At 35.4% G+C, this 18,511-nt stretch overlaps 3 protein-coding genes across 3 annotated transcripts; 2 read left to right on the top strand and 1 right to left on the bottom strand.

The window, feature by feature from the left end:
* Positions 1-13: 13 nt before the first annotated feature.
* Positions 14-8,254, bottom strand: LOC8280925. The gene is made up of 8 exons (XM_002517094.4): positions 5,433-8,254; positions 4,750-4,882; positions 4,561-4,649; positions 4,140-4,378; positions 3,403-3,489; positions 2,720-2,819; positions 2,359-2,572; positions 14-2,281 (listed from the first exon to the last, which is right to left on the bottom strand). The coding sequence occupies exons 1-8, from the start codon at positions 7,803-7,805 to the stop codon at positions 702-704; spliced, it is 4,815 nt and encodes a 1,604-aa protein (XP_002517140.2). The 5' UTR covers positions 7,806-8,254; the 3' UTR covers positions 14-701.
* Positions 8,255-9,843: 1,589 nt separating this feature from the next.
* Positions 9,844-13,484, top strand: LOC8280926. The gene is made up of 6 exons (XM_002517095.4): positions 9,844-10,426; positions 10,879-10,981; positions 11,176-11,231; positions 12,305-12,469; positions 12,801-12,911; positions 13,009-13,484. Exons 1-6 carry the CDS (start codon positions 10,085-10,087, stop codon positions 13,099-13,101), a joined length of 870 nt encoding a protein of 289 aa, XP_002517141.1. The 5' UTR covers positions 9,844-10,084; the 3' UTR covers positions 13,102-13,484.
* A 657-nt stretch (positions 13,485-14,141) lies between these two features.
* On the top strand, positions 14,142-18,013 carry LOC8280927. The gene is made up of 6 exons (XM_015717971.3): positions 14,142-14,691; positions 15,290-15,392; positions 15,595-15,650; positions 16,869-17,033; positions 17,409-17,519; positions 17,645-18,013. Exons 1-6 carry the CDS (start codon positions 14,335-14,337, stop codon positions 17,735-17,737), a joined length of 885 nt encoding a protein of 294 aa, XP_015573457.1. The 5' UTR covers positions 14,142-14,334; the 3' UTR covers positions 17,738-18,013.
* Positions 18,014-18,511: the final 498 nt, after the last annotated feature.

Raw genomic sequence — 18,511 nt, 5'->3', positions numbered from 1 at the left:
AAAAGATGACCAATTTGCAGCTAACATAACATAAATCATATAAAAAGAATGCTGGCAATTGGAAGAAAAGGTTGTAGTTACAAGAAAAATGACATTAAAAGATCCATCTGCAACCCCACCTATGTCATGTGACAAGTTAACATAGATAGACATAGAGGATGTTCCTCCATAAAAATGAATTAATACAGGACTCGCCAAATTTGCAGCTTGGTGGCATTTGGATATTTACATGCTTAGTAACATGGAGAAAATTGACCCCCATTCACATTCAGTCCAAATGTCTGCCTCCCTCCAATGTGTTTTTACAATAGCAACTTCCTCATACGGCACCAATCACTTCCCACCAATTTGAAGCCCTCTAAACACAGTTGCTCCAACAAGTTAAACCAGAAACTTTAACAACCTTACTCACCAAGACCAATTACTTTTCGTCAGACAACCTATAATTTCTTCATAAATTCCCAGTCACGGCATTTAGATGACAGCGCCTTTGCCCTGGCTCTGGCGTATGGGAATATTCCACATTGAGAGAACCTACAAGTTTCATAGAGAATACAGAGCAGGAGTGGTGTAGTGCACACATATCATACAACGTAAGGATCAGTTTCCCTTCACTTGCATCAGTCCTGAACTTATCTGTAGGAGCATACCAGGGATTTGCTTCAAACTGCTTTTGAAGTCGAATCTAATTTGCTTGCCTCTCATATTCTATCTTTTGGATCTAAGTTATTTTGCATGGAATTATCATCACCACCATTGAACATGGAAACAGGTACACTTGGAAGTTCATCCATCTTCGGGGGGTGATTGTCATCAGTTGCACTCTCTGTGGAAGGGACAGCCCCAGGCACACTTAGAAATTCATCTATCTTCTGGGTGGAATTATCATCAGTTGCATCTTCTGTGGAAGGGACAGATTCAACTACACTTGGAAATTCACCCATCTTCTGGGTAGATTTATCATCAGTTGCATTATGTGCGGATGGAACAGCTTCAGACACACTTTGAAGTTCATATATCTTTTGGGCGGGTTTATAGTCAGTTGCATTCTGTGCAGAAGGAACAGCTTCAGACACACTTTGAAGTTCATATATCTTCTGGGCGGGTTTATCGCCAGTTGCATTCTGTGCAGAAGGAACAGATTCAGGCACAATTTGAAGTTCATCTATCTTCTGGGTGGGTTTATCATCAGTTGCATTCTCTGTGGAAGGAACAGCGTCAGGCACACATAAAAACTCATCTATCTTCTGGGTCGAATTATCATCAGTTACATCCTCTGCGGAAGGGGCAGCTTCAGACACACTTGGAAATTCACTTGCACCCTTAGTGGAAGGGACAGCTTCAGAACATGCCAACTCAGCATTTAGTGTCTGCAAGTCCTCTTTGCCGGACTCAGGCTTATCCTCAATGGGGGAATCCACTACAGGCTTCGTTTCCATCTCTATTGCATGATGGCCTGCATCAGAGTCAAATTGATGATTCCCCTTGGAAGCTAGTTCAGAAAACTTGCCCTCTGATTTGCAATCAAGAGACTTAGCCTCTTCAATTGAGATTGAGGTTTTAGTTTTATCAGAAGAAGTCTCGTTTAAATTAAACGCACGGATATCCTGAATATCACTTTCTTTACAAGACTGAAAATCATCTTTGACAGGAGAAGCCACTACTGTTTTAACGAGGCATTTACTCTCCGAATTTAACTCATCTAACTTGTCCCCTGATTCAGAATCAGCACATGTATTCCTCTCACGCAAAAGTTCAGTTTTAAGTTCATTAGGAGCACCCACAGAACCACTCTTCACAGAAATATCATCAGAGGAAACACCAAGGCCTCGGGAATTAGAATTTGCAGGAGACACTTCACCTTGAATACAAGAGCGAGTAGTATCTTCAGCAGAAGAATCTGATTCTGCTTTAATATCCATTTGGTTATCATGACTAGCGTCAAATACAGACAGACTTTTGTTCTCAGCAGCAGATTCATCCAGCTTATCCCCTGAATCAAAATCTGCATTCACCATCTCTATAAGTAGTACTAAGTTTTTTTGTTCCTGGGTTGAATCTAAAGAACTACTGATCACAGAAGTGTCATTCATAGGAACATCCAGAAATTGAGAATCAGAATTTGCAGTAACAACTTCGTCATTTGCCCTGCTGGCATGTTCTAAATCACCATTAATATCATATTTATCAAGATCATGCATAGCTGAAGAATCAATATCAGACTTAGCTGCCACCTCAGGTGTGACACATTGACTGTCTTCCAATTCTGATCCTTTAAAACCTATCGAAAGAAATGCAGAGTAAATAAATGCAGAATAAATGAAATTAATAGATACCAGAATGCATTTTGACTAGAACCTGCGCTCAAAGTCATGTTTCCATCAGTGTTTTCTTTCTCCAATAGCTGCTTCTGCAACATGTCTATTCCAGGGAACACCAACATATTCATAGACTTCAATTCTTGCTTAAGTGAATCACTAAGAGTGGTAAAACCAAAAACCCCAGTCCATGTATGAGTCAGTTCAGAAATTGCAGGGATAATCAATTTCTGAACCTTCAAGGAGCAGAGTGCCTAGAAAAGCAAGATAAATTAAGAGTCCTTTCTGGAAAGACAGCAGGAAAAGGGTAAATTTGGAAGAAAGATGGACAAATAACCCATAATTCTGATAGTTTAGCCATGCAAATAAATGCACAAAAGCAAGTGATATTCATTACTTACTGATTCAATGGCACTAAAAAGCCGCCGGCACATCCCTTGACGCCTATATACATGGCGAGTACCGATGAATGGCATTTCTGCCAACTGAGTTCCATGGAACCTAAAACAAGTATGGGCAACATGATGGTCAGAACTTTGTGGTAATCAAATGAACAGAAACTCTGTGCTAAAACCTAATTAGGCAGTTAGCAGGGGTATCATTTGCATTTAGCTGACAAAGGAATAAAAATGATACTACTGAGTAAAAAATTTGCAAGTTATCCATGATAAGGGAGAATGCATGTAAGAGAACCCAAAGGGAAGATGCCTCTAGTAAATCCCTTGCAACATTCTAGATAAGAAGTCTATTCCACTATACAACACCCTTCAACCCCTTTCCTACTCCCAACAAGAACCCTTCTCTCTTCCCTCAATATCTATTTCAGATGGAAGAACTCAATTTTCAATAAGGCCGGGTAGGAATTGGCTCTTGGATGGGACCCAATTTTTCAAGACCAAGAATGGGAATGATTATTCATTGAATAATCTCAATGCTACAGAAAATAATTCTCACCCAGTCCCTCTAAAAAATTCCAATCAAAGTAATTTTTTCCCCAGAGTCCTGCCCTCTTACTTCCATTCTTTCTGCATACCATGAAGGTGATATGCACGTGAATAGCTAACAAATGGCCAGTAACTTGTACCTGATGGATGCGGCAGAAATTATTTCATCACCCCTCTCCAGAATAGCAGCATAAAAGCCACTATAATTCAGCCGATTAAAGTTTGATCTGGCAATAAAAGAATGAAGCAATTAACAAATGAAGGATAAAATGGAGAAGCTGTAAATAGCTTCCAAATGAGACAAATTTTCAAGGTATTTATCAAACAAGTTTGAATAAATGCAATAAACTAAAGAAGCTAATTACTAATGGAAAGAAAAACAATAAGATGAAAGTGTGTGATACAACAGAGACAAGGCATGTAAAGGCTGATAGCAGAAAAGACGCAAGAGAAGAAAGATGCATAAGAATTTAAAGCATCTTCAAACTCGAAATTTCATACAAGCATGCTCTAGTAAGGAAATACGTATAACTAGTACTAATGGTTGTGAGTGATAAACTATATGTTATGTAAAAAAACAAAACAAGAGAATGGCTAGGCAAATCAACTTCATCTAAATAACTAAAATGCCACAACACATTGCATAGATCTCCATTCCAGAGCTAACCAATGCCAAAAAGAATTGAAAGGAATTTGAATTGTGTAATCCCTGCGATAACCATTGAAATAAAAAAGAACATATTTGTTATTTTAACTTCACAACATACCTGAAAATGTTTCATTTATCCTTGCTCACAAATGTTAAGCAAATACCTATGCTACTGTAAGAATATAAAAGGAATAATGATTAATAGTACTCATGATCAAGGATACTTACCCACAGTTATATAGCACATTCTGGATTATATTGATCCCACTTCTCCTGTCAACGATTGGCAAAAAGCATTCATCCATAACAGACAAGGCAACAGCCAACTTCGAATTGCATTCTACTCTTTGTGGTAGCCCCTGCAGAGACATGTCCAAGTCTATATCCATTCTATGGACAAGAGACCATGAAAATCCTGATTCTAGCTCATGCTTGATCCCAAGATACTTCTGCAATTGCTCAAAAAGCTGTACAGGTAGCAGGAGAATAAGTTCTATGCAACAATCCAAATACAATAAGCATGAATAATGTTTGAGGCAAAAAAAAAAGCCATCAATAAAGCTGTAACGGAAATACAAAAGTTGCCAATTGTAACAGAAAAAGGCGAAATTACCCGAGAAAGAAAAATAAAAAAGAAAAAGAAAATTACCTCTCTGCATGTCTTCCCGCAAAAACAAGGGGTTGAATTATTAAAATCAATACAGAGAGCATCCACATCCTGTAGGCATGATTTGTGATCTACAGAAAAGTAGAATTTAATATCAAAGCACATATGAAAATAAAGTAACAAAAGAAATAGAGAACAAAATTTAAACTCAAGAAGGATGAAAATGAGTACATTTTTTTGCACACAAGCTGCAAGTAAGTAGTTCGGAAACATTTGTACCATCTTCCTGAACAAAGTCTTCACTGGCTATTCCACAAAATTTGCATGTACAATTTGGGCAATGCCAATCACCTGGGGGGAGCATCTGCAACAAGAAAATCATATGAATAGAATTGCTAAATATGCAGTCAAAGCTGCTAAGCCGACAAAAATATAGCTGTCAGTCACAACTCAAACTAAGTTTGCTCTGATGAGTGATTGACATCATACTCATTCCACAGCATCATAGAGAAGGAATATTAAAACAAGATTTACAATGAAAGAAGTTCTATCAATCTGTTGTTCAGAACTTCACATCATAAAAGGGCATAAATATAAGATCAGGTAATTTAACATGATCATATGACCACAACCATTTCAATAGCCAGTAGGATCCAGAATAAGGCCATCAAGAAATGGCTTCTGCTTCATACTAACTTAATTTGAAGTTGCAAGACTAGTTAATATCCAGACTAGGCATTATTCTATAATGAATGAGACAGACGATCCCAACTACAGCCCAAGGGATTTTTAAGAGTAACCAGATCTTGTGCTTAAACAAACAAAAGAAAGGATTATTATAAAATAATAAAATAGACAAAAGAAAGAAATTGAAGTTTGTTCATAGTTTGTACATAATATAATCTAAAAAGTACCATTATATCTAGGCAGCTCTGATGAAAGGTTGACGGACAACCATCACAACATATCAAATCCCCACCATCTCCACAAATGCCACATGTATCATCATTAGGATCATCACCATCAGTGTTTACAGAATGAAAACCAATGCGCTCTATGGACTCCTGTCTATTCCAAGCATCAATCTGGCACTCCAGAAGAGAAACCCCTGAATCTAGATATATATTTTGAAACGGCTGGCGCAATTTGCTCCCTGCATGGATCTCAAACTTCGAGACTGTGAGGATTTTACTACAGCAACCACAGTGAATACCATCTCTAGTAACCCAACCCTCCAGCATTACTTTCGTTCGTCGACGATTCATGTAACGCACCTTTTGGCTCAATTGTACAGCTCCACAGTCAATCAGCCAGGAAAGCAGTGTTCTTTTGCCAGCATATGGAACAAAGCCATCACTTTCTGAGTTTAGCCCCTCATTAGAATTCCGCACCAACAAAGTACATCTGCCAAGTTTTCTGCTTTTTCTTCCTTGATGAGAATTACATCCAGAAAATGTTTGCTCCACGGCACCATGTAGAGGATGAATAGAATTCTGGTTTTTAGTGTTTAAATTGAAAGAACTGTTACCATTCATTCTACTCTTTAATGACTTACCACCCTGTTTTATAAAGGAACTTAGTTTTTCTTCATGGCTGCCACTGTCCATACTTTCCTCATCATGCCTGGAACTTGAAGACTTTCTTGCTGCAGTTTCCCTTGCATTCTCACTTTCACTAACATCTCTTTGCTTCTTTTTCATTTTCATTTCTTTCTCCATCTTCTTTCGTGTCTTTCTTGTTAATTGGCTGAGCACCTCATCAGATAGTGGCATAAATGACTCATCCTTGGATCTTGCCTCCTCTTCCTCATCATTTAATTGCTTTAGAAGCGCATCATATGCCTTGATGATGGACCAGTAAGCCGTTCCTGTAGGATTAATATAGACTGCATCTAGGTAGTCTCTGTTCCTTCTTGGTCTATAGTCTATAGTCCAGCCTGCATTCAAAAGCATCTCCCTTATTCTTTCTCGCAGCTTCTGCTTTTCTGTGCCAGTACCACGCTTAATTTTCCCTTCTTTACTTCTAGTTGGTAGGCGCTGATTGCTTGGTGTTATTTCACCACTGCTGCTTGCCCCTTTTGTAGATTTATGTGGTTCCTCATTCTTTGGTCCCAGCTTCAACGATGTATCACTATCTTCCGAATCCACCTCATCTCCTTTAAGGTTTTTAGTTGACGGTGGCATTTTCATAGAGTTATGAGAATCCAATTTCTTCAGTCCCAATTTTAATGATGTATCACTGTCTTCTGAATCATGGTATCTGACCTTACCATTCCTACTAGAAGAATTCTTAGCAGGTGATGATCTCAGCATATTCATTGAACTCTTCAGTGTCCCAACTACAGAACTCGATTTCTCAGCACTTTTAGACTCTGAGTAAAGCGGAGGTCTGATTAGAACATTCCTCTTCACAGCTTCTTCTGGCCTCAAGCCCTTTCTGTTTTCCTCCACTTCCATTCCACCCACCTTCTTTTTCTTGTTCACCATTACCTTTAAAACACCATTTTTTCCCTGAACTCTAATGGGTTCATCTGAATCATATTTATCTCTATAAAACGATATTTGTCGTGGATGATTCCGTGTCACATCCCTATTGTGGTGACCTTCCTGAATTAGCCCACTTGTTCTCTCGAAATATGAACTCTTTCTTCTATCAATAATAGGATGTCTACTTGATCCTGACTCGTATTCCATATTAATCCCACTTCTCCCCATCATCATTGACCCAACAAGCCTCCCCCTCCCTTGAATTCCATCATCATCATTGTTATCATCATCGTCATCATCAAAATGCTTCCTCCTCCTCCTCATCATTTCTACATCATTCCCTTCATATTCATCAAACTCAAACACATCTAACCTATTCCTTTTCCTTGCACTAAAATCCTCTTCCCCATTCCTACCAACCACATTCGCATCAACCTTGTTACTACTCCTACCAGTAATATCTCCCCTACTCCTTTTCCTACCAATATCATTCTCTTCTAAATTAATACCACCCTTATCAAAAAGACTCAAACCATTACAAACCCTAATAGTTTCAGGTCCAACCCTTCTTTGTGGCGGTATTAACAACTCATCACTAGACCCTGAATCGCTGAAATCCAACCTAGCTCTCTTTTTCTCCTTTTTTGACCCACTAAACTTTCTTGAACCAGAGGAACCTACAATTCCTCCAATTCCAATACCATCATTATTACCCTTCTTTCTAACAATCAAACAACCTGATGAGCTTCTATTCTTCACCATAAACCCCGATGGGTCACCAGATCTTCTTCCCTCTTCCATACACACACACACACACACACGTAAGAATATTAACAAAAAAAACCCCTAAAGTTTCAGAATTCTCTTCAAAATCATCCCTAATTGGAGCAATATAACAAAATTTAGAACCCTAAATCTCTCTATAATCAAGCAAAACCAACCAGATCTGATCCTATAACTGCTCAACAGCGAGACTCTAAAGGCAAATCAAGCAAAAGAATAGTACCGATTTGAGCAATAACATGACGGCGTTAATTGGAGATTGATGATGCAATTTTCCGGCGATGAAAGCGAGATAAAAAGAGAGAGAAAACGAGAAAACGAGAAAAAGAGAAGGATTTTATGTTTTCTTTCTTTTTCTGTTTATATTGAAATGACACAATATAAACTCCAAACCCAACAAGAAGCCATTGGCCTAAGCCTTCTGTTTTGCTATTATTTCTTTTTCTTTTCCTTATTTCTTTTCGTATTTTCGTATTTACACGTTTGTTTTCTCTTTCCTTGTAATTACTTTTTCCCTCCAAATCCTGTTAAAGGATTACCGTTGTGATCACGCCAGGTGGAACGGGACTGGGTTCCTGAGGTGGCAGGATCAGAGTGGCTTGACCGAAGTTAGCGGTTTTGACTACATGTATTTAAGGAGGAGCGTAGGATACAGGGAATTAAAGTAGCGCGTGAAGAGTTGGAGCATCTGGTGTGAGATTTAGGTGAGGGAGAGTCTGGGTTTTGTTCCCTGTGATGAGATCAGGAGTGGTTTTCTGGGTTTAAAGTCACAGTTTTGGTAAAAACTAAGATTGGGCTTTTCTTTTTTCTTCTCTTTTTTTTCTTTCACTTTCTTGTCGACAAATTCACATTCCCCATTTAAAGTTTAGGCAAGAGTACAATAAACCATCCTGTAATTTGATGTATTTTTATGCTTTACTATTTTTTTTAATTATGGTAATTTTTTGCATTATGATTATTATTAATATGCCACTTTCTTAAATAAATAATAATTATAAGTTTTAAAAAATATTATATTAATTAAAAAATTAACTTTCTAATAATCTAGAATTTTTAATTTTGAAAAATAATATATATATATATATATATATTCTTTTTATTTATTTATAGCAGATAAGTAGTATAATAATGTATAATTATTATGTTTATTAAAAGGTGACGATGCTCCGCATGATTGCTTCGTTTAAGAAGAATGATAGATGATAACGACTGTATTCGAATTGGCAAGGCCCATTGTAGCATGACTTTGTTGCAGCATTATTCCAATTTCATCAAATGTGGAATGTTACGCCTAAGTAATGAAGAGCCTAAGCTGCTTACCATAATCCATGTTTGAATGAGTTTTGGACTCATTCATGTACCCGCATGCTGGATCCATTCACCCTTACGAACACTGACACCTCTCCTTCCACACAATTCCAACTTCCTGCAGAACAATTCACATGTATGCCTTCCTCGCTTCTCTGAATAACCCAATCTAAAATAGCCATAATTTATAATTTCATACTGTTTTTTGTCATTTTAAGTTGTTTCGGTTTTATATTTTACAGACGACACTTCTGAAAAACTTATTAAATATTTTAAATTATATGAAATATTATAACTATTTTAGTACTAAGAGCGCTAAAATATAAATTAACAAATCTGTTTTATATAGCAATTAAGTAATATAACTTAGCTTACAAAATTAGAAGTTTACTCTAATAATAGAATTATTCTTAATAATAAAAAAATATTAAAAATATAATTTTCATAAAATAATGATTACTTCCACAATTATACAATTTTATTTATAATATGTAATGAAAATAAAATTATAAAAGAATTCAATTAGATATCAATCACTTTAAAATATAAATTAAATTAATGGTGTTTAAAATAAAATTATTTTATTTTATTTTGAACAAACTTATATATTAGAGTTTTAAATAAATTCAATCGGTAAACTACTTAATTCTTTTTTTATCTTATTTTGTTTCTGAATGTAATCCGCGTCTTTCACTCCTGATGAGAAAAAAATTTATAATGTTTGCGGTTACTGATAGAATGATGCAATAAGTAGGTTAGATGGATACTTCCCATAAGAACTCGAAGCCGTCCGATTAGTCCCGATTTGATCTTTGTTTCGAGCGTTGACCAATTGACTAACCGGGATGTTCCTGGAAGCGCCAAAGAGAAACCTATCGCGCTAAGTTTCAACCTCCCTACGTCTACTACATATTAAAAACGAAGAAGGAAAAATAACAGCTCTTATATTAAGATTCAAGAAGTCGCAGAAAAAGATTATAGCTTTCGACATGGGTTCATCAAGAAAAGCAATTCTTGTAATTACTCTGTTATTATTTTCACTTTTTCTTCTTCTGTGCACAACGTTTGCTGCTTCTGGTGGCAGAATGGGCGGTAATTCTTTCTCCAAGTCTAAGCGATCATCATCTTCTTCTTCTCCTTATCGTTCGTCATCTTCAAATTATCATCACCATCACTATCATCGGAGTAGAGGGTACAGTTCGTCACCATCATCGGAATTTCAGATGAGTAAATGGACCTTTGTCATCATAATTTGCGGTGTTTTGGCGATTCTCTTTTGGTTTGGCCATCTCAGTGCTAAGAAAAATAAAGGCAGTGTTATAATGGTTCAGGTACGGTAGTCTTGATTCTTGATCATTCATGGCTCTGTTAATTGCATGAATTATCTGTCGCTCCAGTACCAAACTCTTAGTTCTATTATCCCAACGAATGATACTGAGTCGAGTGCAAACCTAGTTGGGGAACCAATTTATCAATCTCAGAAAAAGAAAAAGGAAACTACTCTCCATTATTGTGTATCCTAACCTTTATTATGCATGCAAACTATAGAGAAAGATTACTTTTTACATGACTGTGGAGTATATAGCTTCTGTTATATGTTGTTATTGACTTCGCGTTAGTACGGGAAGAATCACTCTAATTGTTCTGGCATTGTGATTTTTCTTCTGAGTATTGTATTGGTTTGTTCATAGAATTAATTATAACTCTTGATTTGTATCCTCTGTTTTTTACACTCCTTTCTTTCCCCTGTTGCTTTATTGTATCACTTTTTCCTTGTTTACAGATCGGATTGACGGGCAAGGCTACGTCACTTCAGAAAGAGCTCAATGAAATTGCCAAAACTACAGACACATCTTCATCAGAGGGATGGAAACTCATACTGGCAGGTTGGTTAGTTTGGGCTTTAGGCATTATCAGAGTTGTATTATCTTGGAACCGGTTCAATTTATTGCAATTATTAACCAATTCATTTAATCTATTCTTCGTACTCTTTACTAGCTATTTCACAAGTGAAACATGCAGTAGTCATTTTATTGTTGCCAAAATATTTGATGTTTTCTGATTTTCCATTATGGTGCAGAAACCGCATCAGCTCTGCTCCGACACCGGCAGTACATCATCTCTGGTTATTCATCTGTAAGTGAAATTTATATACTTTGATAATTAAACTGAAGCTTCTCTTAATGTCAAAATTGTGATGCCAATATAATCATATCAGATTTCCAGTTTTTTTCCTACTATTATAATAATGACTGAAAGAAGAAAAGGTTACTTGTCTTTAAGCAATGAATGGAAGTTACAGCTGCAGGTTATGAGATGAAATACAAAAAAACAAAAAAAAAAAAAAAACAGAAACAATCAGCTATCCGACAACACGTAGCCATCAAGTTATAACAACCAAGAATTATATACCATCTGATTAATAACACTGTACCTTGTGCGCTTGCATCCCTACTATGAACAAATTTAAGCCACATTCCTAACTAGATCAAAACACTAATCTAACAGAAGGAATTGATTTTTCGGTGGAAAATTAATCCATTCCTGGCCTCCCACTAGTAATAAACTTTTGCAGTATAAGGCTGTCCATCTGATTCTTGATGGCAACAACTTCCCTTGGCTTTTTTTTTCAGAAAACTAGCCAATCTCTTTTCTCAAGAATAAGGAGCTCTACTAATACCACATGCCCACAAAACTCCACACCAAACAGCTGTTGAAAAGCTGGAGCTAAAGAATAAAGGACTAATAGTTTCTGAATTGCTATGACAACAGTCATATCTGCTGCATTCAGCAATCTCCTTTTAAGCAGCCTATCTTTAGTGTATAACCATCCTCTCAAAGCCAACCATCCTAGAAACTATGTCTGGGCATCTTTAGTGTATAACCTTCCAGGTGCTAGAAATTGTAATTTGCAAGTGCTCCATTCTTCTGCAATCTCCATCTGGTTACATCCTCTTTCTTATCCTGCAGAATAAATTATGTCTAACAAACTCCCAAATCTGGAGAGTATGATCATCCTTGGTCTCCAGATTGTGGGAGTTTGTTAGACATAATAATCTCCTTCGACTTGAAACTTGTTTTTCATAAGAATTGATATCACCTGCAATTAATTAGTCAAAAAAGTTACCTCCTTGGACTGATGATATAGTCCTGTGAAAAAGCTACAAAATGAGCAAATATTCTAATGTGCCTAACGATTTTAATCACAGGTGAATAAGCACGGGGATGCTGAAATTATAGAAAAGAACTTTAGACGGCTCTCAGCGGAAGAAAGAGAGAAAATTGACATGGAGTCTCTGGTCAATATCAACAATGTCAGGAGGCAAAGAGCAGTTATTCCTAAAGCTAGCAAACTTCGCAAAGATTTCCTTGTGGTAAAGTCATCTGCAGTGGCATTTGTCAATGATTATATTCCCTTAAAAAAAGTATCTAATTTCCTTTTTCACCATTGTCAACAAATCCAAGTGGAACGGTCAATTATCTTCTCTAGTCCTGTACTTTCTTGCAATCAGGGTTTTGAAAAACCGTGTCGTGGACTCTTTATATATATATAGAACTCGGTGTAACAACCATGATGCACCTATATAAAATACACAAGGAAGACTGCTAAATTAAAACAATTCTTAAGGACACAGTTTCTTGTCTTTCTATTTGTTTATTTTGTTCGCTTCAATTTGATGTTTACATCCTTATTTATATATATAGGTGACAGTTCTCATAGCTGCGAAAGGTTTGCATAAAGTTCCTGCCATTAGAAGCATTGATGACTTGAAAAAAGTTTTACGAAGTCTGAATTTTGCTTCTGAAGAACTGCTGGTATAATATAATTAATATCTTTCAACTCTTGAACTTCCAACTAAATTGTTCTACTTGTATCTATTACTATATAAATCAAACTTTTTTTCCTCTGTAGGCTGTTGAGGTGCTCTGGACTCCACAGGATGAGGCTGATACTTTGTCAGAGGAGGAATTGCTTGAAGATTACCCACTCCTGAGACCTATTTGATTTATTGGCAATGCTCTCTGTTCTGAAGTAGACAAGAATTGAAATGATGCTTTTACTTTTGACAGGAAATTAGTGTTACATTTAGGAACATATCTTAAGAACTTCATTCCATTTATTGCATAGGATCCACTTGCATTCTAGCATACCGTTAGTATATATCCTTCCAGTTCTAAGATGATTGTCTAAGCCATTGTTTGACAGCTTATTATTATGAACTGTTGAGAACTCAATACCCTAGGTAGAAAGGATGAACACTTCCAAATGCCTTTTTTCCTTCCTCTTATAATTTAAATTACCTAAGAAATTTTATTTTTTTGTTGTATTAGCAATTTTGAGTTGAATAATAAATTAAATAAATTTGGCTTTAGTGCAATTTTGATGAAGTTATTGATTTAGAATAAATTATGGTTGCAAAAGAAAAAAAGGAAAAGAAAATCTTAAATTGAAAATATAATATGTTATAAATTTTAATTCTCTTCAAATATATTCGTCGCATAATGAATAAAATTTATTAAAATGATTGAAATATATTCATTAGTTTTAAAAGAACGAAATATTTGTCATTTATTTAATACTAAAATATAAAACATTCGTATAAATATATTATTATTCTATTAACTGTGGTATATATATTTATTATTATTTTATTAATTATTAGTTTAATCTATCTAGAATTTAATACTTTTAAGAAAAAAAAATTATAAAATTTAATAATATAGATCATTATATTTTTATTATTTATTTAGAAATGTCTTTTTATAAATATAAAATATAAATATAAATATAAATATAAATATAGGGCGGTTGACTAGTATGTCTATAAGATGTAGAAGAATTAAAAATATGTACTTCCCTTACCAAAAGAAATATGAAATATGTACTTCTATATTATTTTATTTATACATGTAATCTTGATTAATCTTTCTAAAATAATTTATAAAAATTTATATTTAATAAATAAATTCAATATTACTGAGTGCCTTCTACCATTAGTCTGTTTATAAAATCGAAGCCATCGATTGATCCGAGTGTTGACCATTTAACTAACAGAAACTCGTTGCGTTCCCCGAAAGCGCCAAAAAAATGTAATTTAAGAATGGAGAAGAGTAACCCACTGCGCTAAGTTTCGAGCCTTTCGTTCAGGTCCCTGGCTACCTCAACCATAATAATTATAATAATATCCTTCCTTTTCTCCGCATTTGCAACCCAACCCGAACAATCAAGATTCAGGAAATGAATTTCAATACGGGATCATCAACAAAAGTGATTCTTACAATTACTATGTCATTATCATCTCTTTCCCTTCTTCTGGGCGCAACTTTTGCTGCTTCGGGTGGCAGAATGGGCGGCGATTCTTTCTCTTTCTCTGACCAATCATCATCATCATCTTCTGATTATCAAGACCCTCATCATTATCATTATCATGACCATCATGGGAGTAGAGGGTACAGTTCATCATCATCGAGTGAAGATGATGGTATTTTTGCGTGGACCCCTGTTATTATATTTTTTGGTATTTTAGGAGTCTTTTTTTGGCTTCGTCTTTTTGGTGCAAAAAGAAAATATGAAAGCAGTGTTATAATGATTCAGGTATGGTACTCTAATTCATTCTTTTAGTGTTGTTATTGTTCTTAATCATAATACTGGCGTTTCTGTTTGATAATATGTTTAGTTCTTGAATCCTGACAACCCAATGCTCTGCTGGCAAAAAATATATATATAATAGGTAACTCCAGTTGTTTCAGATGGGTCCTTTTCACTGCATATATTGTCTTTCATTCCAGTTCCAAACTCCTATAAGTTCTATGTTATTCCAACTAGCTTTAGCTTAGTGTTATTGTGCTGGCTGTGAGGTCTGGAATTTGAATCTAGTTGGAGCCCAATTTATCAGAAAGTAAATAATTTCAGTCACTAATCTGCATTACTGTATGACCCTTTATGGTGTATCCTATACTTTTGTTGTATGCAAATTATAGAGAGAGATCATATGGCGTGAAGTATATAGCTACTGTTGTGATGTGTGTAGTTATTGACTTACATTAATACAAGAAGAACCACTCTAATGCTTCTGGCGTTACTGGATTCAGTTTGCTCATAGATTTTGATTCTGTTACTTGATTTCGATCCTCTTGTTTTTCTGTTCCTTTTGCTTTGTTGCTTTATCGTATCACTTCTCCCGTGTTTGCAGGTTGGATTAACAGGCCAGGCTAGTTCACTTCAAAAAGAGCTCAATGAAATTGCCAAAACTACAGACACTTCATCATCAGAGGGATGGAAACTCATACTAAATGGTCAGTTAATTTCGGCCTTCAAGCATTATCAGAATTATAAAGTCTTTGAACTGGTTTGGATTATTGTAATTATGAACCAATTGATTTAATCTATCATTCATACTCTTTAGTCTTTACTATCTAATTCACAGGAGAAAGATGTAATAGTCATTTTATTATTGCCAAAATATTTTATGTTTTCTGCTTTTTCATTATGGTGCAGAAACGGCATCAGCTCTGCTCCGACATCAGCATTACTTCATCTCTGGTTATTCACGTGTGAGTGAAATTTATCTTCTTTCATTGCTAAACTGAAGCTTATCTTAGTATCAAAATTGTGATACTTTAGTTGCAATATAGTCACCAGAAATCAGTTTTTTCTTGTACTATTATAATGCCTAGGAAAGAAGAAAGTTACTTGTGTTTATGCAATGAATAGGACCTACAGCTCCCAACACTTTATTTATTTGTCAGATGTACTTTTGTTCCCTGTCCTTTTTGTTTTTAATTTATATATTCTTTGATCTAAGCTAAAAAGATAATTTTATTGCATAAACTGCCTTGTAGTACATAACCAGTAGGTTGTTATGAGAACAAATACAAAAATACAAGAAAATAAACCAGAAACAACTGGCCATCTGAGAACACATAACCAGCAGGTTATGACAACAAAGAATTATACACCACCTATCTAATGACACTCTACTTTGTACAATTGCATCCCTGCTGTGAACAGATTTAAGCCAAGTTACATCCCTAACTAGATCAAAAATACTTGCTGGAAAATTAACTCATTTCTGGCCTGCCACAAGTAATAAACTTTTGCACAAAAGGCAATTCTTTTGATTCTGGACTGCAAGACTTCTCCCTGACTTTTCTAGGAAACAAGCCAATCTCTTCTTTCCAGATTAAAGGAGCTCTATTTAATACTACATGCCAACAAAACTCGAGACCAAACAGTTCTTCAAAACCTGCAGTTAAAGAATAAATGACTAGTAGATTCTGCATTTCTGTGGCAGAAGTCACATTCTGCTGCATTAAGCAATCTCCTCTTAAGCAGCCTATCTTTAGTGTATCACCTCCCTTTCAAAGCCAATTAAACTATGAAACTGTATCTGGGCACCTGAGAGACATTCAACTCAATTCATACCAAGGAACCTGAATCTGATTCTTGCATGATTGCTCTCTAGGTACTAGAAATGGTAAATGCTCCATTCTTCTGCAATCTCCATCTGATTAATTCCTCTTTCCCATCCAGTAGAATAAATTATGTCTAACAAACTCCCATAACTAGACAGTATAGTTTATCCATGGTTTCCAGATTTGGGAGTTTGTTAGACATAATAATCTCTTTCGACTTGAAACTTTTTACTTGTAAGGACATTGATATTACCTGCAATTGATTAATCAAAATTATCTCCTTGGACTGACAGTGATTCTGTAGAAAAGACTACAAAATGAGCACATAAATAATGTGCTCAACAATTGTTATCACAGGTTAATAAGCATGGGGATGCTGAAAGTCTAGAAAAAAACTTTAGACAGCTCTCAATGGAAGAAAGGGAGAAAATTGATGTGGAATCTCTAGTTAATGTCAACAGTATCAGGAGGCAACGAGCAGTTATTCCTAAAGCAAGCAAACTTGGAAGAAATTTCCTTGTGGTAAACTCATCTGCTTTGGTATTTAGAAATTCTCCTCGATAATTATTTTCCTTTCGAATAAGTATCTATGTTCCTTTTCACCGTTTTCAGCTGGAAGTATCAATCACCTTTTATAATTCTGTAAATTCTTGGAATGCATGTGCATTTTAAATGCTTTTATAGAATAGCTTCGAAATTGATTATTGAGTATCCAAGAGGCTTAGAGATTCTTTTAGTATGAATGGAGTTTTAGTTGTTAATTTAGTTAGTACCACAGTCATCATGCACCCATAGTACAAGGAAGAATCTTAGATTAAAACAGTTCTGAAGGACACAATTCTTCTTGTCTTGCTATCTTTTTGTTTTAGATTTACGTTTACATCCTTATTTGTGCAGGTGACAGTCCTCATTGCTGGTAAAGGTTCGTATAAAATTCCTGTCATTAGAAGCATTGATGACTTAGAAGAAGTCTTGCGAAGTTTGAGTTTTGCTTCTGAGAAACTGATGGTATGATAGTTTTTAAACTCTTGAGCTTCCAACTATTCACGTCTTGTACTTGTATGCAATACTATATATATTCGGCTTCTTTTTCTCTTTTGTCCAAAAAGAAAATTTGTCTTTTTCCTCTGCAGGCTGTTGAGGTGCTCTGGACTCCACAGGATGAGACTGATACTTTGTCAGAGGAAGAATTGCTTGAAGATTACCCACTCCTGAGACCTATTTGATTTATTGGCAATGCTCTCCGCCTAAAGTAGACAAGAATAGAAATGATATTTTTACTTTTGAAAGGAAATTTATGGCCCGTTTAGGAAGATATCTTAAGAACTTCATTCCATTTTCTTGTATAGGATCCACTTGCATGTATACTGTTAATGTGTACTCCTCCACATAGCCAGTTCGATTAACTAAGCTATTGTTTGACAATTGACACTAGACGCTCGCAGCAAAGGTAACTAATTTACGGAGTAGATGAATGATTGATTTTGAGTCTTATATACAAATGACAGCTACTGTCATGTTAATCTGTCTTTTCAAAGATTTCAGCATCTCACGTCATAATTTTGCTGTAGTTTTCAGCTATTTAAACCTTACCAATCTCACCAAGAAAAAGAAAAATACACTTCCAAGCATAAACTAATGCATTAATTTATTAAGTCTAACTTCTCTTTAAGTAAAACTCAACATCTAATTATAAGAATCTCCATCAGCATTGCTCTATGAAATTTCCAGGATGAAGTCTCTTGTAAATTTCGAAGAAGCTCATTTCTTCACTTTGTTTTTGTCACAATGATAAAAAGAAAAATGTAGAACTAAAATTCCATCAATCTAATGCCTTAAAACACTGATTGAGAACCCTTTGAAAGAACCTAACGTATATATTGCCACTTACATATAATCTTCATCAAAGCGTATATGGTGTATCTATAATGGCCTTTAAGCATTGCACCTAAACTCAGGAGAATTTCTTAGGTCCATGTAGCCACTTTTTATTTATATTT

The sequence above is a fragment of the Ricinus communis genome, chromosome 9 (genome assembly GCF_019578655.1).
Source record: "Ricinus communis isolate WT05 ecotype wild-type chromosome 9, ASM1957865v1, whole genome shotgun sequence".
Taxonomy (NCBI): Eukaryota; Viridiplantae; Streptophyta; class Magnoliopsida; order Malpighiales; family Euphorbiaceae; genus Ricinus; species Ricinus communis.
The sequence above is the reverse complement of the archived record's forward strand: the minus strand, read 5'-3'. Positions and strand labels throughout refer to the sequence as shown.